The sequence below is a fragment of the Melopsittacus undulatus genome (genome assembly GCF_012275295.1).
Source record: "Melopsittacus undulatus isolate bMelUnd1 chromosome W unlocalized genomic scaffold, bMelUnd1.mat.Z SUPER_W_unloc_1, whole genome shotgun sequence".
In the NCBI taxonomy this organism is placed as follows: Eukaryota; Metazoa; Chordata; class Aves; order Psittaciformes; family Psittaculidae; genus Melopsittacus; species Melopsittacus undulatus.
The window spans coordinates 3496115-3517552 of NW_022993942.1; the positions used below are offsets into that span (position 1 = coordinate 3496115).

At 52.8% G+C, this 21438-nt stretch overlaps 3 protein-coding genes across 3 annotated transcripts; 2 read left to right on the top strand and 1 right to left on the bottom strand.

The window, feature by feature from the left end:
- The first annotated feature begins 308 nt into the window (after positions 1-308).
- LOC117438182 (signal peptidase complex catalytic subunit SEC11C) lies at positions 309-3822 on the top strand. Its single transcript, XM_034073651.1, has 6 exons — positions 309-446; positions 944-1053; positions 1440-1589; positions 2797-2916; positions 3265-3322; positions 3695-3822. The coding sequence occupies exons 1-6, from the start codon at positions 405-407 to the stop codon at positions 3746-3748; spliced, it is 534 nt and encodes a 177-aa protein (XP_033929542.1). The 5' UTR covers positions 309-404; the 3' UTR covers positions 3749-3822.
- A 5911-nt stretch (positions 3823-9733) lies between these two features.
- Positions 9734-13571, top strand: LOC117438194 (gastrin-releasing peptide-like). Its single transcript, XM_034073676.1, has 3 exons — positions 9734-9942; positions 10641-10891; positions 13194-13571. Exons 1-3 carry the CDS (start codon positions 9795-9797, stop codon positions 13245-13247), a joined length of 453 nt encoding a protein of 150 aa, XP_033929567.1. The 5' UTR covers positions 9734-9794; the 3' UTR covers positions 13248-13571.
- Positions 13572-18096: 4525 nt separating this feature from the next.
- On the bottom strand, positions 18097-20711 carry LOC101867847 (retinal homeobox protein Rx2). The gene is given in 4 exon segments (XM_034073673.1): positions 18097-18787; positions 20130-20375; positions 20444-20510; positions 20512-20711. Coding segments are annotated over 4 exon segments (966 nt in total). The 3' UTR covers positions 18097-18334.
- Positions 20712-21438: the final 727 nt, after the last annotated feature.

Sequence of the window (21438 nt, forward strand, 5' to 3'; positions counted from 1 at the left end):
TCCGGCAGCAAACCGGTCAGGCACTGCCGAGGGCAGCGGCGAAGGGCCTCGTCCTCAGGACCCCTTGCTGCGGTGCATGCTGGGAATTGTAGTTCAAGTGCCGCGCAACATAGCGGGAGGGCCAGCAGCAGGACTACAGCTCCCAGGGTGCACTGGGCTCGTCGCGTCCGTCTCCTTCCGCTCCGGCGGCTGTTGTGGTCAGCGGTGCGCGCCGCGGTCCCGTTCCGCCGCGGTCCCGTTCCGCCGCGTTCCACTTCCGCCCCGGTCCCCCCTCCTCCTCGGTCCCCCCTCCTCCTCGGTCCCCCCTCCGCCTCGGTCCCCCCTCCTCCTCGGTCCCCCTTCCGCCCCGGTCCCAGCCCTGGTTCCTTCCGCCGGCTGCGCCCTGCCCGTCCCGGGTCTCCGCCATGGATCTGTTCGGGGACCTGCGGCGCATGAACAAGCGGCAGGTACCGGCCGGGGCAGGGGCAGGGGCCGGGGCAGGGGCAGGGGCCGGGGCCGGGGGGGGGTCCTGGCGCTCCGGGGGTGGGCAGAGGTGTCCGGGGGAGCTGCGGCTGCCCCGTCCCCGGCGCTGCCCGAGGCCTGTGCTCCTACCGCAGACACGGGAGCGGCTCGGGCAGGGTGAGCTGAGCCTGCAGCCCTGAAGGGGGGGTTGTGCCGCAGCTCGGGGGGCTCGGTTGGGTTCACCCGGCTGCTGTTCCCAGCCGGCTGCTGTTGGACTGTGGCTTCGGCATGGGGATCCACGTGTCTGGAATGGGGGTCAGCATGGACATCCTCATGTCTGGAATGGGGCTTCAGCATGGACATCCTCATGTCTGGAGTGTGGCTTCAGCATGGGAATCCACATGTCTGGAATGGGGGTCAGGGTGCATATGGGTTGAAATTGTGCGTTAAGCTTTCAATACATCACAGTAACTTTGTGACACGATTGTCTTGTTCCATCCAGCTGTATTACCAGGTCTTAAACTTTGCCATGATTGTGTCCTCTGCCCTTATGATATGGAAGGGGCTGATCGTGGTTACTGGAAGCGAGAGCCCCATTGTCGTGGTGCTCAGGTAAGGAAAGACTTTGTTCAAATGTAAATGTTGTCTCCTCCTCTTCCTCTCGGATAGATGAAGAGTTTAAAGGCTAAAGGAGCTCTCAACCACTTCCTTTCTCCTAACTCTGGTTTCATAAGAGGCTGCTTTTGTCATTGCAGTCTGTTCCTCACTGTAGTCTGTAGATGCACCTCTGAAATGCAGGTTATCTCATTATTTCCCAGGGGTGGTAAGGAAGCCTATAGGCTGGCTCAGCTTGGGGCTTGCTGAGCCTTGGGTTGTGCTAAGTGTCTGTGCAGTGTTACTGAATGGATGGATATAACATTGTGAGTTTATTTGTAAGAATTAACTTTGTTTCCATTTAGCATGATGCTTATAACGTCTCCCTCTCTTTCTCTCTGCAGTGGCAGCATGGAACCAGCTTTCCACAGGGGAGACCTGCTCTTCTTAACTAATTTCCATGATGACCCAATCAGAGCTGGTGAAATAGTTGTTTTTAAAGTTGAAGGCAGAGACATTCCAATAGTTCACAGAGTAATCAAAGTACATGAAAAGTAATTCAACTTGGCATTTGCCTTGTTTCTAAATGTGCTCTCCTTCACCAGGGCTTTTGATTACGTTCTGATTTGTTGGCATTTGAAGACAAAGGCAGGGAGGCCATGCTGGAACATGAGTCATCTCTAGGGTGTGATCTGCTTTTGTCCCCAGTCCTGTGGCACACTTCTTGAGACCCTGACTCCTGTTCCCATCAGAGGTCTGAAGCAGATAAACCTGTGCCAAAGAGGAGTCCAGTACCACAAGCTGTACCCATTGCTTTTGCCAGCAGCAGCAGAGTCTGCCTCTAACAGTGGGGGTTGCAAACACTGACACACTTGCTGACCATGAGCTGAAGGTGTTCATCTCTTGTGAAGTATCTGTTCTTCTGTGCTTTCTGGAACAAATCTGTACATCCAATAACTGCCTTGTTTTAATACCTAATTTGTCTTCATGAAAACTCCTTGTTTCTTGATATCACTCCTTGCAATTAGCAACTTCTTGAGCAAAATGAATAACTTAATGATTGCATTTAAATGGGAGCTCTCTTGCATGCATCACCTGCCTGTCTGCCTGATGCTTCAGTGAGTGACTAGAACCGTATCAGTGTTAGTGACAAAACACTGAATTTGATGCAGCTTTGCAGCTGTGTTAGAGGGTCTTCAGTATCTGTTTCCATCAGAGGAAGGACAAAGCTTTCATTAGCCATAAGTGTGATTACTGAGACTTAAACAAGTGTCTAGAAGCAAATTGCACTGTGTTGTTACACCACTTTCTTCCCAAGGGAAGACTTTCAGGGTCTACCTCAAATGAAACTTGTGAGTTAATTCTCCAAGGTGTGCAATGACATTAAAATAGACAGAACCTCTCAGTAGAGACTGTTCAGAGTCACCTTTCTGCTCTGTTGAAGATGCAGAGGGTTGTTTCTCTGATAGGCACATGCAGGTTTTGCTCTGGATGGACAATATCCCTTTCACATCCATCGTGTCATTGCCTACGTTAAATGACAATCTAGGAATGTTTTTAAAACATATTTCTTGTTAAAATCTATTAATTCTGTCAGTCAGGTCTGTAATGCTAATGATTTAATGGTGTTAAATAAGCAGGGCTGGAAGTGGAAAGTGCCACGAGATTAGATAACACTGTTTACCTGTGTTGTGCTTTGTAGATGTTAATAGAGGCTTTTATATTAAGTGCTATTTAGTTCATCACCTCTTTGCCTTCTAGAGGAAATGGGAACATCAAATTCCTGACTAAAGGTGATAATAATGAAGTCGATGATAGAGGCTTGTACAAAGAAGGTCAGAACTGGTTAGAGAAGAAAGATGTTGTTGGAAGAGCAAGAGGGTAAGTAATGAAAACGTTCTTGAAAGGAAATGTGGAACTTAAATCACTTGCACTGTTGGTACAAAGTGGGTCTGGGATGGGGGGGGTTTGAATTCCTTAAAGAAAATGGGGGGTAAAGCAGTTTACATGGAGAAGCTGCCTCTGGTTCCTCTCACCAGTGTGGGTCTCTAAGGTACATCTTGCATAACTTGATTATTTTATCTAAGGGGAATAAGCATTTTTTCCCCATTCAGCCCTCCATGAGTGGCAGGATAAATGATTGTTTTACACCAACACTGAGTAACATTGAGAAGTTCCCATGGAATATTTTAGGGTTCATCTTACATTCAGCTGCTTTGTGAATTACAGGTTTTTGCCTTACGTCGGGATGGTGACTATAATAATGAATGATTATCCCAAATTTAAGGTATGTATGCAGACATTTTGGATACTTTAAAATAGCAAGTGAAGGTAGTAAGAATGTTGCCTATAAGAACATGTTAATAAACGTGGTTCTGTGTTTTGGTACCTAATGTAAAACAAGCTGTATCCTCTTGCTTGTTTTAGCCTGTCTGTTACACAGTGGAACTTAGTATTTGGAATAATCTGAAAACATTTAGTTTGTAGGAATTCCAGAAGTGTTTGCAGCTGTGATGCCTGTTTGTAGTGAATGTGATCACACTGAAATAGTCCTGTAAACCTGTAGGAACCCAGCTCCATAATGGTGTAATGCTGGACAGGGCATGCTTGGGACACTTGAAGAGAAATAACCACCTTTATGCTCTGCTTTCTCTTGCAGTATGCTCTGCTGGCTGTCATGGGAGCATATGTACTGCTGAAGCGTGAATCCTGAAACAAAGGTCACTTTGTTCCTGCAGAAGTCCAGAGTTAAATATCACTAATATATTTCAGATCATTGCTGTATACGAACTGTGCAAGCTTCTGTCCTGTCTGAATAAACTGATGAGTAAAGCTGTTGCCTCTTGGTTAATGATGACATTTCATGTTTACTGCCTTACATAAATGCTGCTTTCAGTTAGGCTTTTGCCTGCCACGTGCTGAAGCAGCTTGTGGCACTCCTGAGATGCTGCTGGGTTTGGTGGTGCTGTGCCTGAGCCCACCTTCTCCCTGCTGTTCAGTACTTGTGTTTCCTGATTGCTTTTACTGTCTCTTCATGACCATACACAGTGCTTGCAGGGACATATGGGTTAGGATGGGAAGTGGGTTGAGGGAGTTTAGTCAGACTGATGCCTGAAGAAAGCTGCCCAGGTAAGGCAGACAACAAGAAACAAGAAGGGATATTTTGGTTAAGAACTGAGAAATGGAAACTTGGAGCTTTTCCCCTGCATTTGAAACATGTTCCTTAGTGCTGTAGGGACACATCACCTGATGGCCTGAGTTTTAGGGACTCTGTTTATAGCTGTAACAGTTCTGCCTTTGTGATCCCAGCTATAAACCAAACCTAACAACAAGATGTTATGGGGTTTATTAACACCAGTAAACTGCTGGGTGAATAGCACAGTAGTTTGCAGCAGTACTACCAATATGGGTATGACATAACTCATGTTCCACTGTTGAGGCTGTATTGTGCTCCCCTATCATCTGATACCTGAAGAGTGTTAAACATCAAGTGGCTTTTCAAAACTTGCCTGATGAGTGTTTTATATGAAATTCTTTTTCTCTCAGATTCTGTTTCACCCACAACAAAGCAGAACTTGTTTTCCTTGCTTGCTTTGTTTCTGTAGCCTTGATAAGGAACAGCATGAGTCTTCTTCCAGTGGCGTGTTGTTCCTTCTGTAATCCCTTAGCTCCACAAAACTGTATCCTATTATACAATAATGGCACCTCTTCTGTTGTAAAGCTGCTGCTGAAGGCAGACAACTGCTGCATTTTCCCAAGTACTCATTTTGTGTCCTACTAAGCAGTTTTCATGACAAACTGCATTATAAAAATGACTTATTTTGTGTCAAATTGTGTGGAAATAAAATTCACTATAACAAATGGCATGTCAGAATAATTGAGGTATCTGTAATGCACCTTCCTGGAAGTGCCCCAGTAAACGAGTTTAGTTTTGGAGATGGGGTATGTGTAGTAAGGGGTGTTGGTTCATTCCCTTCTCCTCCTGTATTGCTGAGATCAGAATCCACCTCCTCAGTGCAGTCACAACCAGCTCTGGCCCTGGGAGGGGGGTTTTGGATAGAACCCCCATGACAGATTTGACACGTTATTATGGGAGTTTATTCTTCTGCTGAAGACACAAGGATAACATCTAAACATGTGGGTTCATGCTCAGAAAAGGAGGTTGTATTTCTTGGGTGTGATATCCCCTGTCTTATTTTAACCCTTCCTGCACATGTGGTTGTCAGTGTGGTTGTATCTGCTGCTCTTCATGCTCCATAATGCTGGATGGCAATGCCAGCCTGCTTTGTCTGGGTTTGGCTGCTTGCCTAGAGATCTGCTAGTGCAGCTGCCAAAGCAGCTCTGGTCAGCTCGTCCACTCACTTGGTTGGTTAACCATATAGGTAATTTACCCATCTACATGGGAAGGCTGTAAAGAAGATGGAGCTTGGCCAGTGATAAGGCAAGAAAGAATTCCATCTGAACGTCAGGAACAGTAATTTTTACTGAAATAGGCTAAAACCATAGTGAAACCACTAAAACCATAGTGAAAGCACTAAAACCATAGTGAAAGCACTAAAACCATAGTGAAAGCACTAAAACCATAGTGAAAGCACTAAAACCATAGTGAAAGCACTAAAACCATAGTGAAAGCACTAAAACCATAGTGAAACCACTAAAACCATAGTGAAAGCACTAAAACCATAGTGAAAACACTAAAACCATAGTGAAAGCACTAAAACCATAGTGAAAGCACTAAAACCATAGTGAAAGCACTAAAACCATAGTGAAAGCACTAAAACCATAGTGAAAGCACTAAAACCATAGTGAAAGCACTAAAACCACAGTGAAAGCACTAAAACCACAATGAAAGCACTAAAACCATAGTGAAAGCACTAAAACCATAGTGAAAGCACTAAAACCATAGTGAAAGCACTAAAAGCTGGTACCTTTCCGTGCAGAAATACATTAGCTTACCCACTGGTGGCTGCTTTGTCCAGCCCAGATTGCCTGTGTTGGTAGAGGCAAAGTGACTGGAGGGAGAACGCCAGTTTAAGCCTTGTTTAGCAAGTCATTTCTCTCACTGTTTAATCAAGAGTGTAAGTAACGGTGATGAAAAGGACGTTTGTGTACATGGATTTTATCAGTTTCTTTGAACATCTTAAGGGCTAAAAGCAAACAAAGCGTAAGCACCCGCATGGCAAAGGTTCAATATGCTTCTCTGCTCCACAGTTTGACTTAAATAAGTATATTCCATCTCTTCTGTCATCATTTATGCTCTCTTTCATACAGAGAACTAACTGCTTCTCTATCGTCTGTGAATGTACTGTCAGCACAAACTACACATGTGCTATAGACAGTCTGTGTCTGTATGTGGGTGTGTGGAAGTCTGACATGGACATGAGCCTCACCTGAAGCTTGAGTCTGTTTGCATGTGTTTGTCCTCTGCTGTGGATGAAGGTTTGTTTGCTCTGCAGCCGCATGAGGACATCAGTGCCCAGAGCAGTAAAACTAAAGGTGTGTGTGTAAGATCTGAGCCCAGGAGGGAGTGGAGCAGCCGGGCTGTGTCTGAGGGCAGGGGAGGTTTCGGTGTCCCTGGGATGTGCAGTGTGGCTCTGCCCTGGGGGTGTCTGAAGCCTTTGGCTTTACCCTGCAGCCAGCCCAGGGCTGCAGCAGCCACAGAGGGACTGTGGCCTCCTTGCTCCCAATGGATAGTGCTGCTTGTGCTGGGTGGCTGCTGCTTCCTGTTCTGCTCCTTGGGGTGGGAGTCTGGGGTCCCTCCGGAGCCTCTGGGTTTGCTGACGCCTGTCCTCGGTCACCTGCACTGTGTTGTCTTTGCTTGTGTCACACACGTTCCTCGGCTGTTTCCTCCACACACTCCAGTATTTATAAACCCAGCAGCCACACATGGAAGGAAGTTGTCACTTGGGAAATGAACGTGGTAGTTTCAGCACAGGCTGTGCCCCATCCAACACGTTCCCTGTTGCTCAGCCCCTGTAAAGTGGGGGGCTCCTGATGGAAAACTGTCCTCAGTTCCTCAGGGAGCTGCTGCCTTGGTCAGCCCTGGGGCTGTTCGCAGGCTCCTGCCCTCCCTGCAGGTGGGAAGAGCTGAAGTCTATTCAGCACCTCCAACATTTACCAAGTATTCCTGGGTGACTGTGCCCTATTATTGCATTGGTGATAGGCTCCAACCATTGTTTGTTCTGTACATACATTACAGCTGCCTCCGACGGCAGCATCCCTACAAAGGCAGTGATGAAAAGAGCACCATCCTTCTGTTAGCCCTTTCTCTTGCCAGGAACCTGCCTTGCTGATAAACAGTCAGAGTTGTCTACAACGTAAAGGAAGCAAATTAAAGAGTGTCACTGTGGTAATAGCATTTAAACCCCATTCGTGCTTCCTGCTGCGGAGCACAACCAGAGGTCACTTTGCCATGGGGTATACGAAGGTAGAAAGGTGTTTTAAAATGGAGAGAGCTGCTCTGGGTGTTCCAACACGGACTGATGTGATCAGGCTTCTTTAACAAGGGTTGTCTTGACATTCAGAACGTGTGTTTATGGTGTCTGGCTCTTCCTTCTGTTGCAGGGGTCCGAAAGGTTAATAAATACAATAACTTACATAAATTCATATTACCTTTTTTGTCCTTATGAACAAGTAAAGAAAGAAATGATAATGATGCACTAATGTATTCCAAGAGTGGGCTGGATCCTCGGCTGGGCTGAGGAAGGTGGGGAGGCCAAGGAGGACTGGTGCTTATTTGGGAACATCCCTGCTGTCCTGCCCAGCACCCAAATAACCCGATGAGCCCAGACCAGGAGCTCATCAACCTACATGTGGTCTAAGCCTTGACAGCCTCTTCTGTGCCCACGTTTGCATCCCATCTGTCCGGGTGCCGGTGGGATCCCTCAGCCCAGCACATCCTCACATCCTGGACAGCTTCCTGAAGCTCCAGCTTCTGGCTAAGAGCCATGAGGATGTCCCACAGGTGCTGGATCACTGTCAGCACAGAGCACGTGCTGTCTGTATCTGCGCTGCAGGCTGCTAGAGGGATGCTATGGAGGCATCAGAATACCATTGTACATTAAACAAGAATGCATAATTAATAACCAAAATAAAGGAATGAATCACATTAATCAGTAGAAAAAGATGCAATAAGCTGAGACTGAGCAAGGGAACAATTTAGCTCATACAGGAGGATACACAATTGACTCCCAAAGTGATTGTACTCACTGGTCTGCCCAGTAATCATGTTAGTTTGCATCCATGGTAGTTCCCAGGGGGGGTAGTTCAGTCCCAGCCAGGCAGAGTTAGCTGAAGGATCTGGCAAGCTCCTGGTGCTCAGCTCTGTTAACAGTGTACCCACCTAGGGGCCTAGGGAACAGGACACCACATAAACTGCACCAATTCCCATCACTCCATCCCTGCCTCTGTTCTCCTTGACACAAACAGCACATCAGGACTCCACATCCCTCTGCTACCTCCACCTGCACCTCAGTGAAACCACTCACATGCCTGGAGCTGAGTCCGTGTTTCAGCTTCCACTTTTTTGTGGCCTTTACTGTCACCCATTGCTCCCCCCTCTCCTCTGCACTGCCTCTTCTGGGTGAAGGTCTCTTCACCCACTATTGCAAAGCTGACCGGTTCCAGGTGCTTTAGGCTGCTGGAAGCTCATGGGCTCTGTGCAACAGAACCAGCGAGTCCTGTAGATGTGTGAGGGACGTTCCTGTCACCCATTTATGTGACAGTGGAACCTAAAGAGGCTCTGCACAGGATGAGTGATCCCTGTGAGCCTCAAGCGCTGCTCCCCTGTGAGCCTCAGGCGCTGCTCCCCTGTGAGCCTCAAGTGCTGCTCCCCTGTGAGCCTCAAGCGCTGCTCCCCTGTGAGCCTCAAGCGCTGCTCCCCTGTGAGCCTCAAGTGCTGCTCCCCTGTGAGCCTCAAGCGCTGCTCCCCTGTGAGCCTCAAGTGCTGCTCCCCTGTGAGCCTCAAGTGCTGCTCCCCTGTGAGCCTCAGGCGCTGCTCCCCTGTGAGCCTCAAGTGCTGCTCCCCTGTGAGCCTCAAGCGCTGCTCCCCTGTGAGCCTCAGGCGCTGCTCCCCTGTGAGCCTCAGGTGCTGCTCCCCTGTGAGCCTCAAGTGCTGCTCCCCTGTGAGCCTCAAGCGCTGCTCCCCTGTGAGCCTCAGGCGCTGCTCCCCTGTGAGCCTCAGGCGCTGCTCCCCTGTGAGCCTCAAGCGCTGCTCCCCTGTGAGCCTGGCTCCTCACATCCATCCCTCCCGCTGGAGAACCCTGGAACACGCTACAAGCCCTCGTTAAACCTGCCCCTGCTGTCCCATATCGCAGCCCTGCGGCCCCGCACGGGACGGGCACACGGGAGCGGCTCCCGGGGCTGCGGGCGCAGGAACGGGCCCCCCCCGACGGGGCGGGAGCGGGCGGGGGCCGGGGGCGGCCGCAGCCCCGCGAGGAGGCGTCAGGAGCTCCCGCTCGCGCCCGGTCCCTGCTCCGTATAAATGGGCGGCGGCGGCGGCAGCGGAACCGGTAGGGGTAGGGGTACCGGCACCGGCAGCAGTAGCGGTACCGGCAGCGGTAGGGGTAGCGGCAGGGGTAGGGGTACCGGTACCAGTAGCAGTACCGGCAGCGGTACCGGCAGGGGTAGGGGTACCGGTACCGGCAGCGGTACCGGCAGCGGTAGGGGTACCGGTACCAGTAGCGGTACCGGCAGCGGTAGGGGTACCGGTACCGGCAGCGGTACCCGTCAGCCGGACCTCGCGGCCCCGGGGCGGCAGGATGGGCGGCGGCAGCCCTCGGCGGTCCGGAGCTCTGCCGCTGCTGGCGCTGGCTCTGCTGGCGGCTCAGGGCAGCTCTGCTCCCGTCCTGCCCGGCGGATCCCCCGCGCTCTCCAGGATCTACCCCCGCGGCAGCCACTGGGCTGTGGGTAAGTGTCCGTCCGGCCCCGACGGCGGCTCCGGGTTCCCGGCGTCCAACCGAGCGTCCCTGTCCCCACCGTCGGGGGGGGGATGATGCTGCTACCGCTGCCCTCCCTGGAACGGGAACCCGGAGCACAGCAGGAGCTGTCGGCACCTGGGGAAGCCCCGGGGCGCTCAGCGGGGGCTCCTCCGGCGCCGCTCCTCACCCTCCCCGTCCTAGTAACCTCCTGTGCAACCTAAAGCCAGCTATGGTTCCAGTTTGGTGACCACAAAGAGCGGTGTGTCAAACGTGCACCCAGTTTAGCTCCTAGAAAGGCACCAGAACATAGCCTTACGCCGCAGTTCCCACACGGCATGTCAAGGCAGGGAACGTCTCAAGCCTGCTTCTTACGGTTGGACTCAATGATCTTAAAGGTCTTTTCCAACAGAGCTGATTCTGTGAGTCTCCATCCACTTGTTATTCCAGCAATCTCACCAGGTGCATGCCTCTGGTCCCAGGCACAATGCTTGGGGTTCTCTGCCTTTTCTCAGCAACTTTTTCTCTGACAATAAAAGATGTGGGAAATTGTGTGTGACATTTCCAGTTGTGCTTTGCCTGTGTCATTCCCCCCATGCTGTCCATCAGTTCCATCTTCCAGCTGATGCTCGAGCAACCAAATCTGTACCAGTCTTGGGTAATTTCATGCCACCATAATTGTTGTTCCAGGGCATCTAATGGGGAAGAAGAGCACTGGAGATTTCCCTTATGCTTACGAAGAAGAAAACAAGACCCCATTGTCAGCATTACCTGAGAACATGAAGCAGCTGGAAGACTACCTGCAGTGGGAGGAAATGTCCAAGTATTTGCTACGGCTGCTGGAAAGGAGTGAAAATAAAAGTGCTCATGTTATCAAAGGAGGGCTCCCCTGGTACACCAGGAGTACCTGGGATGCAGATGACAACAGCAGCTGGAAAAATGTAAGTAAGGACAAACCTGTACAAACACTCCATATGTTCACTGTCATTGTACGGTAACAGACCAGCTTCCAGCTTGTGGGTTGTCCAGAAAAGCAGCAGAAATGCATCTTGTGCACTGGTCATTCAGTAAAGTGTCTGCTCTTGAAGACTGCTTTACTGAGTAGTGATTATCTTGATTGCCTCATCCCTGGCAGTGTTCAAGACCAGGCTGGACGGGGCTTGGAGCAACCTGAGCTACTGGAAGGTGTCCCTGCCTGCAGCAGGGGGTTTGGAACTGGATGAGCTTTAAGGTGCCCTCAACCCAAACCAGTCTGTGATTCTATGTTTATATATATTATATATATTATTGACTCTGTAATGAACTGTGCTTACAAAGGCTGAAAGTTGTCCCTGGTAAGTGTAAACACTTCCAAGTGTGTGTTCTCTTACCCTGCATTTTTGTGCTCAGACTTTGAACATATACATGGAATAATGAGATCATTGTCTTAAATATCCAGATTCTCCAGTGATTAGAGTTCTACTGAAACTGTCTTCTGTGTGAGTAGGATATATAATGACTTGCAGAACCTCATTTTGCCACCAAAGCTTTGATATCCAGCATTCAACAGTTACTATGTCTCTATCTTAAAGTAAAACATAATCATAAGAGTAGTATGAGTAGTAGGTACCCTGTGCTTTCCAGCTGCTGGACACGGATACCTGATTATCTGCAGCCCAGACAGATAAGTGTGTTTTATTGGTTTTCCCAGCACCCGATGGTTAAGTTTGTGTCTGCTTGAAGTCTGTCTTCCGGATGAAGATCAGAAGGAATGTGCTTTGCTTTTCTTCAGGGCTGTGATAGATATTTAGATCATGATCATTATTATTTTTAACAGAGGAGGCCGTGTTTATGAAGGTGTAATTCTGGTACCTATGAACGTCAGTCACATGCGTACACAGGGATACAACAGCATTTGGATTCTGTGACTCTAGATTTCCTTGGGTGTGAGGGGTTCTGTGTTGCACAGTTAGACATCCCCCTTGTTTAAGGTGCTGCTGCCCCACAGCTCACACAGGAGCCCTGTGTACAGGAATGGTTGATGTAGCTGTTTGCCTGAGGGAAGCAAGCTGGTGATGATGGTGTGGTGCACATAGGAACCTTGTACTTGGCATTAAATACTTCTCCAGCCATATTGTGTTTGAGTTTGAAACAGGAACTGCTCTAGGAGGGGTGAGATACTGTATTTCCAGTGGGCTACTGCTCACTGTGAAATGGCCTTTTGGATTGAGGCATTGAAATGTGACCAAAACCATCATCAGCAGATGGAACAGCCATCCCAGGACCGGATCACCAGCGAGGGGGCTGTGGGTGCTGTCTGTAGGCTGAGCATGCACCTGCAGAGGTGCTGATGGCTGTGTGTGTGCAGCTCTGTGTTCCCATCCACTGAATGGGAGTGAAGGCAAGCTGCATTGGGAAGATGACTTTGCTTCATGGACTCATTCACATTTAGCAGATTTAAGTCAAACTCTGAATTCTAAGTTTAAGAACAGAAATCCCCCATGCTAAAGGCTGCAGAACAAGATACAGACACATAGCAGGAGTAAATACAGAGATGTACTTCAGGTAAGCCAGATCAGGGTCTTGCTTGTTAGGTCAAACTCATTCAGTGCATTGTTCACCACTGATGGCCACACTGTGCTGTACATTTCTCAACAACAATAATAATAAAGTCTGTCTAAAAGACTCATTTGGAGTAGGAAAGATGCAGTAACACACAAATAGTCCACAAAGCCAAAGGAATTAGCACAACAGTTCTGAGAACTAGGCCTACAGTGGTCACCTCAGTTGATTTCTTCTGTTTTCAGATATTAGCAGGCAAATTAAGGTCTTGCCTGTGAATAAATGACAGGTAAAGTAGGTAAAGATCAGACAGGAACTCTCTCCTACAGGTTAGGCACTTGGTTTATACTAAGTAAAAGTAACAAAGCTTTAAATTGTTTCTATGGCTTGGTTTAGTTAAACATTAATGAGACACTATATAAATGAGATGCAGGCAGATTCTTCGGGAGGATGACTTTCCTCATGCTTTGGCAGTTGGGTATTACACTAACTGAGACAAATGAGGTCTATTTTGGGAAGATGATTAGGAATGTGTTTGCTATGTGACTACCCAGAGCAAGGGCTAGTTTGGGCAGATTATTGGGAATGCACTTGTGATGTGAACGCACAGAGCAGATCTATATCATGATATCTATATCATTAACTTAGCGAATTACTTTCTCCAGGATTGCTCTATAAACAATATTCTTCTCTTCTGATTAGATGATGGACTATCTGCTTCAAGCTGTGGATATGAAAGAGAGCGCTCCAAGCTGAAGGAAGGTCTCTAAGTCATCAAGAAGTGGAATACTTTCAATAAGAGACTATATTTCGCAAGCACTTGATTGCATCAGATAATTAACAAGGTCTCTTTTCTGTAAACAAGATTTCCTTGGTGTAAAATACCTAAATACACATATTCTTGTATGTTCAAGCAGTGACTAAACTCTTTACTACCAGGCTGCATTTTCTCACTTGAATGATATATTTAATTGTCATGGAAGGGTCTTCCAATTAATGATATGACTTATCTAATCAGTTCATCTCTTAGTTCAAACCTAGATGACATTTCCACATTCACAATAAATAGTACCAACAAAAGGCTGACTTTATACTCTCATTTGGGTTAATAAAATGGAAATGGGCTGTGCCACAGCCAGTAACAAAGGAACAACAGAATGATTCATTCCCAGGGAAGCTCTTCTCCAACTGAATTGCTCCCTGCTCTGTAGTTTTTTATCACTCGGGGGGATCTGACACAGCCTTCCTAAGGTATGGAGTGTGTGGTGCTCCCTCACATGCAGGCAGTGGGGGATCTGACACAGCCTTCCTAAGGTATGGAGTGTGTGGTGCTCCCTCACATGCAGGCAGTGGGGGGATCTGACACAGCCTTCCTAAGGTATGGAGTGTGTGGTGCTCCCTCACATGCAGGCAGCGAGGGGATCTGCTGGAAGACATGCTGCCTCCTCCTCTGACTGGAGGTGATGTGGCAGCTCAGCATCCCCACGCATCCCTAGCCGTGCGTTAGCAGGTCCAGTACCACTGTACACCCCCCTGAGACTGTAGCAGGAGTGTTGCCTCCCAGGAGAACAAGCTCAGCATAGAGCAAAGGAGAGCTGGGTGAAGAAGTGACAGTGCTCAGCACTAGTGAGGACACCCCTACAGGGTTTGTTCTGGGCATCCCAGTACAATGGGTACATAGGCAAACCAAAGAGAGTGCAATAAAGGGCCACAAAAGGTGATTCAGAGGCTTTCCCATCTCTCCTGGAAGGAAAGGCTGTGGCTTTTGTTGGCTTTGAAGGTCTATTGCAGCCTGTATTCCATGGTTCTATGGGCGGTTCAGGTGAAGTTCCTTCCGTGTCCACAAGGCGGAGACATCGCGCCGCTGTCGGCGCCCGGCCGGTCCCGGCGGAGGAGGGAGCTCAGGTGCTCCCGGTCCTGCCGTGGGTGCGGATCCCGGCTCAGTGCAGGGACCCTGAGCACCTCCACCCAAGGCCTTTGCCACCCCCGTGCTCGGCCAGGACACCCGGAGAGGACAAACCTGTGCCTCAGTTTCCCTGCAGGTAGAATGGGGCTCCCCCGTCCCGCAGACAGCACCCAATGAACTGCAAGGGTGTCCCGAGCCCGTCCGGCAGGGATGGAGGGTTGGCCCTGGCCAGAGCCAGCCTGGCGCTGCTGGAAACCAACCGAGCTGGTCTCCATGCCAGACCCGCCGTGGCTTAAATAGGTCAGGTGTCTTTGCAAGGCTGCTTGGGTTCTGACAGGGTTTGGAGCAGCGGTGGGAAGGCAGAGATCAGAACACACATTCTGCTGAGCACGGTGCCCGCAGGACAGCTCCATGAGGGCATTTGCCTGATAACTGTGTATTCAGAGACCTTCAAAGCTGTTTGTGGTGAGTCTTCTGTCCCTCAGCTCATAGCACTGACCTGTGCAAAGCTTTACACTTGTGTGTGCTGAGCCTGGGATTTCTGAGCTGGGCAAAGGCAGCCAGGCCTAAGGGAAAGACTCCTCATGAACAGGGGTCTGTCTACCTGTCTGTGTTCACATCTTAATGAGAACTACCCGGGATTAACCTCCTTTGCCAGTGGAGACACTGCTACAGGTGCAGAGATGGCCAGAGCTTTGCAGCAGATGCACACCAGACAGTTCCATGTGTAACACAGGGATGTGTGCCCATCCCTACTGCTCACAACAAAACAGCTACTCTTGGGAAAGCTCTCACAACTCCTCACAGCTTCTTCACCAAACCCTATGTGCTGCTGTGACCACTGACAAACCCTGTCCTACAAGTTCACCTCTCCCTAAAGGGAACAACGTTCACTGTCTGCAATCGCTCCTTGCAGAGTACAGTTCTTAGCATTTCCACTATTTCTTTTATCCCTTATTCAGATGATGCAAAGAATACAAATACAGACACTAAAAATACTCCCTTGCTAATACAGTTTAAGCAAAAGAAGAGCTAGATCACTGGGAACAGGCCATGTAAGAGCCTTAGCAAAGTTGGAGTAAAGAAGTGGTTAAGGATCTAGATGATTTAATCCACTTTTAAGAAAAGGTTTTACAGTCAGCAATTAGATGCTGTTTAAGGAATTAATCACTAATGGGTCATTAACTCTGACTGCTATTGTACAGTTAACAACAGGATTATTAGACTCAGCACCCAATTAAGGAGAAGATATTTACAACAAAATGAACAAATGAGCTTTTAAAATGGCCTGGGACAGTTTGAGGGGAGCACAGACAAGCAGGCAGGGCACAAGGGAGCCCTGATTTCCTGCGTGCCTCTGTCCCTGTCTTTGGCTGGGCAATATTTACCTGCCTGTGCCCACTTCTGCTTGGCTGTCTAACTCTTCAGCAATAAACTGATAGCTTTCCTGGAAGGATGTGACAGCAGTTCATGCATGACAAGGCTCACATGTGCAATGTATAACACAAGACCTGCTTGTATGTCAGTAAAAGAGCAATCCTCACAGCTTGTCTGTCACTGCTTACTCCCAGGACCGTAATGGAAGTGAGGATCTGGTTTGTTTTCTGCTATCCTGTCATACTCTTCTCTAGTGTTATCCCCAAGCACCAGTGCTGATGCCAGCACTGATCAGAATGTTGGGTGGGAGGTTCCAAAGTCTTTAGAGGCTCAGAACCAGAGGCAGGGAGGGAGGGCAGGGCTGTCAGAATGGGGAACAACATCCCTGACATCTCGGGGTTTATTTGCTCATCAAGAGCAATAAGCACAGGCAGGAATCGGGCGCCAGTTGAATGTGCTTGCACTCAGGAGGGCTTTGGGCATCAGAGCCACAGCTGGACCACAGCCGAGTAATGACAAGAGGGATTGTTCCCATGGCGAGGAGGAGGAAGAGCACATGGAGCCTGCGCCATCATTCGTTAGTGTGTGTCGCTACTGACGCAGCCAGGGGTGTGCGGGCACTTGTGGAGCACACCAAGAGATCCCTCCATCTGTAGCACCGTTGGTGATGCCACAGAGCTCACCTGGGAAAGCTCTGCTGGACTGAGACCTGAACCCAACAGAACAGGTTTGTTCTTCTCCTGCTTCCCCTGAGCTCACTGAGGCCTCCTCAGAGTTAGCAAAGTCCCTGGTTCTGAGAGCAACAGTCTGTCCCTAGCAGCAGGGAAGCAAAGAGCAGTGTACTGGGAAGGCTGGGAACCACCATGGTTGTACACACAGCAGCAGTGTACTGGGAAGGCTGGGCACCACCATGGTTGTACACACAGCAGCAAAGAGCAGTGTACTGGGAAGGCTGGGAACCACCATGGTTGTACACACAGCAGCAGTGTACTGGGAAGGCTGGGCACCACCATGGTTGTACACACAGCAGCAAAGAGCAGTGTACTGGGAAGGCTGGGCACCACCATGGTTGTACACACAGCAGCAGTGTACTGGGAAGGCTGGGAACCACCATGGTTGTACACACAGCAGCAGTGTACTGGGAAGGCTGGGCACCACCATGGTTGTACACACAGCAGCAAAGAGCAGTGTACTGGGAAGGCTGGGCACCACCATGGTTGTACACACAGCAGCAAAGAGCAGTGTACTGGGAAGGCTGGGCACCACTATGGTTGTACACACAGCAGCAAAGAGCAGTGTACTGGGCACCACCATGGTTGTACACACAGCAGCCATACACCGTGTCCAAGCAGGGCTACATCCCCCTCAGTTCAGTGGGGCTCCCTGCACCCCCTGGAGCAGAACAGCTCAGGGAAGAGAAGCCCAGGCACAGCATGAGCTCTGCTCCAGAGCAGGTTGGATCCGCAGGGACGCTGGGAGAGAGGAAAAGGCATCTCAAAATAGAGGGATTCCTATTATTATCTGTAAGAGAAGCTCTGCAGACAATAGGTGGGGGCTGCTGAGGAGGAGGCTGTGAAGGGATGTTTAGAAACTGCTGTCTGAGGTTAAAAAGCTCTCTGAAGTGAAGCTGAACAAAGCTGACATACTTGTTCCTGACAGGACTCCTAAAAGATACGCACAGATTGGGAAAATATAATTAGACGCCAGCCTTTGTCTGGCCACAACGAGTGGGAAATGGTGAAAGGAGAGGTCCCAGTCTGCATTGAATCATCCCCAGGACACAATGAGGGCACTTGTGCATCCTTCTCTCTTCCCTAATGAGAAACGTTAATTGCCACAACCTCCCGAGTGTGTAGAGCACCCTGTGCCCAGCGGAGGAGAAGGGTGTTTCATTACAGCTTCTCAGCCCCATTACAGGCAGTAACGGAGATAATGGAAAAGAAAGATGCCACAGTTTTAGTTTCAGCAGCCTGGTGATGGGCACTGTGCATGCAGAGGAGCCAGCTCAGCACCGCTCTGGCTCCTGGGGCTGCACTGGGCAGGATCACCCTGTGGGTGCTGCTGACAGCTCCGTGCTCCCAGTGCCCAGCAGCTCCATCTGCCCCAGCCAGGCCTGTCCCAGCCCCGTTCTCCCAGCAGCACAGACCAGGTCCAAGCAGCCCATTGGGGTGCACAGCACCACACACAGCCCTCACGCAGGATGTGCCATGTGGGGGTGCAGCAGAAAACCCTCCCCAGGTAACGCAGGCCTCGGTTTCCAGCCACCTTACACAGCTCCTCACCCTACTGCAGCTTTTATTGCAACTAAAGTGTCCAGCCAAGGAGGGAGAGCAAAGGCTGTTTTCTAAGCTATGATCAGGCCCTAACTCTGCAGGGCAGGTGGAAAAGGGAGTTAAAAGGACCACAGAATACAGAGCAAGTCAAGGCGTGGGGGAAAGGCTGAGCAAGGGACACCCCCTTTCACCTGGCTGTGCACAGAGCAAGAGCAGGGCCAGGGGGTCCCTTGGGCGTCCCAGCAGCAGCCTTCCCTGCGGGTTTCTGCCGGGGCAGAAGAGGGAGCTCAGATTGTCTGCCAGGGTTTGCCCATGGACTGGATGTGCTCCTTGGCCTTCAGCCGCAGGGCAGCAATGCTGGTGTTCCTGGGGTCTGCCTCGTCCAGGGGGAACTTGTCCACAAAGGTGGCTCCACATTGGTACGGTGGTGGTGGCCCCATAGCCCCCAGCGGCTGCAGCGCGTGGGTCACTGCTGGCGAGTTCAGGAAGGGTGGAGGGGTGTAGGTGCCTGGCAGGCTCTGCGGTGAGGACACGAAGCCAGGCAGGCTCTGCAGGGCTGTGCTGCTGGGCACGGGTGGGCTCAGCCACGTCTCCAGGGGCAGGTTGCTGCTGAGAGGACCCATGGGTGCTGCCTGTGGTGAGCGGTTGAAGGAGAGGATGGGAGAGTCCTGCAGCTTCATGGAGGTCACTTCCAGCTTCTCCTGCCGCCTCCACTTGGCCCGTCTGTTCTGAAACCAAACCTGCAGGCAGAGCAGCATTAGCCAGGATGGCACCGGGCAGAGCAGCGTTAGCAGGGATGGCACCGGGCAGAGCAGCGTTAGCCGGGATGGCACCGGCCAGAGCAGCGTTAGCAGGGATGGCACCGGGCAGAGCAGCATTAGCCAGGATGGCACCGGGCAGAGCAGCGTTAGCAGGGATGGCACCGGGCAGAGCGGTGTTAGCTGGGATGGCACCGGGCAGAGCAGCGTTAGCCAGGATGGCACCGGGCAGAGCGTTAGCTGGGATGGCACCGGGCAGAGCAGTGTTAGTTGGGATGGTACCGGGCAGAGCGGCGTTACCCGGGATAGCACCGGGCAGAGCGGCATTAGCCGGGATGGCACCGGGCAGAGCTGCGTTAGCCGGGATGGCACCGGGCACAGCGGCGTTAGCCGGGATGGCACCGGGCAGAGCAGCGTTAGCTGGGATGGCACCGGGCAGAGCAGCGTTAGCTGGGATGGCACCGGGCAGAACAGCGTTAGCCGGGATGGCACTGGGCGGACCAGCTGCCCCCGCGGAGGGCAGCGGCTGTGCCCCAGCTGCAGCGGTGCCCACGGAACAGAGCAAGTGGGGCACACGGAGCTGCGGCCGGAGGGGCTCGGCCGCACTGCCCCTCGGCTCGGCAACCCCACAGCCCTGCGCTCGGCAGGGAGCCCGGCTGCGGGGAGAGCAGAGCAGCGTGAGCCGGGGCTCGGCCAGGCCGTCCTGCTGCCCTGCCTGTCCTGTTCCCCTGCTCGTCCTGCTGCCCTGCCCGTCCTGTTCCCCTGCCCGTCCTGCTCCCCTGCCTGTCCTGCTCCTCTGCCTGTCCTGCTCCCCTGCCCGTCCTGTTCCCCTGCCTGTCCTGCTGCCCTGCCCGTCCTGTTCCCCTGCCCGTCCTGCTCCCCTGCCCGTCCTGTTCCCCTGCCCATCCTGCTCCTCTGCCCGTCCTGCTCCCCTGCCCGTCCTGTTCCCCTGCCCGTCCTGCTCCCCTGCCCGTCCTGTTCCCCTGCCCATCCTGCTCCTCTGCCCGTCCTGCTCCCCTGCCCGTCCTGTTCCCCTGCCCGTCCTGCTCCCCTGCCCGTCCTGTTCCCCTGCCTGTCCTGCTCCCCTGCCCGTCCTGCTCCCCTGCCCGCCCTCCTGCCTTGCCTGCCCGGCTCAGCCGCCGCCGCCCTGGCTCACAACCGTTCCGGCTGCCCCGGGCCGGGTCACACCAGCCAGAGGGCAGCGGTAGCGGCTGCCGGACGGAGAACGGCCCTCGCTGCAGCCCCGTGGGGCCGCTCCGCACGCAGCGGTCGGTGCGGGGCCGGGCTGGGCTCGGGGGCCGGTTGCTGCCGGTGCAGGCGTTACCTGGACGCGGACCTCGGGCAGGTTGACCTTCATGGCGAGCTCCTCGCGGCTGTACACGTCGGGGTAGTGGGACTTCTCGAAGGCGCGCTCCAGCTCGTGGAGCTGGTACGTGGTGAAGGTGGTGCGGTTCCGCCGGTGCTTCTTCTTGGGCTGCTCCTCGTCCGACGGCTTCGCCTCGCCGCCGCTGCCGGCGGGCAGCTCGGGGCTGGCGCTGCCGGGGCAGTAGGGCTCTGGGGGGAACACCGGCTGTCACCGGAGGGAGAGCTCTCCGCCGGCCCCTTCACCCGTCCGCCCCTCCCGCCCGCCGCGCTCACCTTGGAAGCGCTCGGCTCGGGCCTGGGGCTCGGCCGGCGGCGGCTCCCCGGTGACCCTGGGCAGGCAGTGCCGGGCACAGCGCCGGTCCCCGTCCTTGGCGCTGCCGTCGGGGGGGAAGGGCCCGAGCATCCCGTCCTCCTTGGGGAAGCCCAGGATGGCCTCGATGCTGTGCAGCCTCGACGGGTTCCCTCCGGGGCTCCGCGCCGCCTGCGCGGACAGCGAGAAGGCGCCGTCGGCCATGGCGAGCGGGGCGCCGGGAGGGTGCATGGGGCTGTCGGGCCGCGGCCCCGGCTCGGAGCTGCGCTCCCGCCCGGCCCCGGGGCGGTGCGGGCAGCTCTGGCACGGAGCCTCCTCGGGGCGGGGGAGGAGGGCGGGGGGCGGTGGGTGAAGGGGCAGGCGAGGCCCCCGCGCCGCTCGGCACGGAGGGAGGGCAGCCCCGCGGCCCCCCCGCCCCGCCCCGCAGACCCTGCTGCCGGCCCCAGACGGCGCCGGGAGATGCCATCCAGGGCCCGCGAGGCGGGGCGGGCCCGGAGCTGCCGTCGGAAACCGTCGTGGCACCGATCGGGACAGGCCGGGAGCCGCCGGCGGGGGGAGAGGCTCCGGTCCACGGAGGGGTTGGAGCCGGGGCCAGCTCTCGGTGGGGCTCAGCCCTGAGCTGCTCTGCGGGCTCTGGGAGCCGCTCGGACTTCCTCCCACTTAGCTCCAGCCTAGATCCGTCCCTGGCATCGGTTTTATAGGCAGCCCCTCAAGGGATGGCATGCAGGAGGATGCCGTGGCACTATCCCATGTCAAATGCGAGGGTAAAACGCACTGAGGGTAAAAGCTGGTTCTCTGGTTCCCTGCTGGGCTCTGCCTTCAAGACCTTGTGAAGGTGCGTGCTGGCTTTTTTTTTGGGGGGGGGGGGGGGATGGATTCTGCAGAAGGAGGTGGGCTCAGACTTCACAGGGAAAGCACTGGCTTTCTGAGGACACTTTCCAAGATACTGGTATGGGAC

Excerpts from the sequence above, each read along its gene's own strand:
- LOC117438182 (XM_034073651.1), top strand. The coding sequence starts at position 405 with ATGGATCTGTTCGGGGACCTGCGGCGCATGAACAAGCGGCAG. Across the intron at positions 1,590-2,796 it reads GTAATCAAAGTACATGAAAA|AGGAAATGGGAACATCAAAT; the intron begins GTAATTCAACTT and ends TTTGCCTTCTAG. Across the intron at positions 2,917-3,264 it reads GTTGTTGGAAGAGCAAGAGG|GTTTTTGCCTTACGTCGGGA; the intron begins GTAAGTAATGAA and ends TGTGAATTACAG.
- LOC117438194 (XM_034073676.1), top strand. The coding sequence starts at position 9,795 with ATGGGCGGCGGCAGCCCTCGGCGGTCCGGAGCTCTGCCGCTGCTGGCG. Across the intron at positions 9,943-10,640 it reads CGGCAGCCACTGGGCTGTGG|GGCATCTAATGGGGAAGAAG; the intron begins GTAAGTGTCCGT and ends TTGTTGTTCCAG. Across the intron at positions 10,892-13,193 it reads ACAACAGCAGCTGGAAAAAT|ATGATGGACTATCTGCTTCA; the intron begins GTAAGTAAGGAC and ends TCTTCTGATTAG.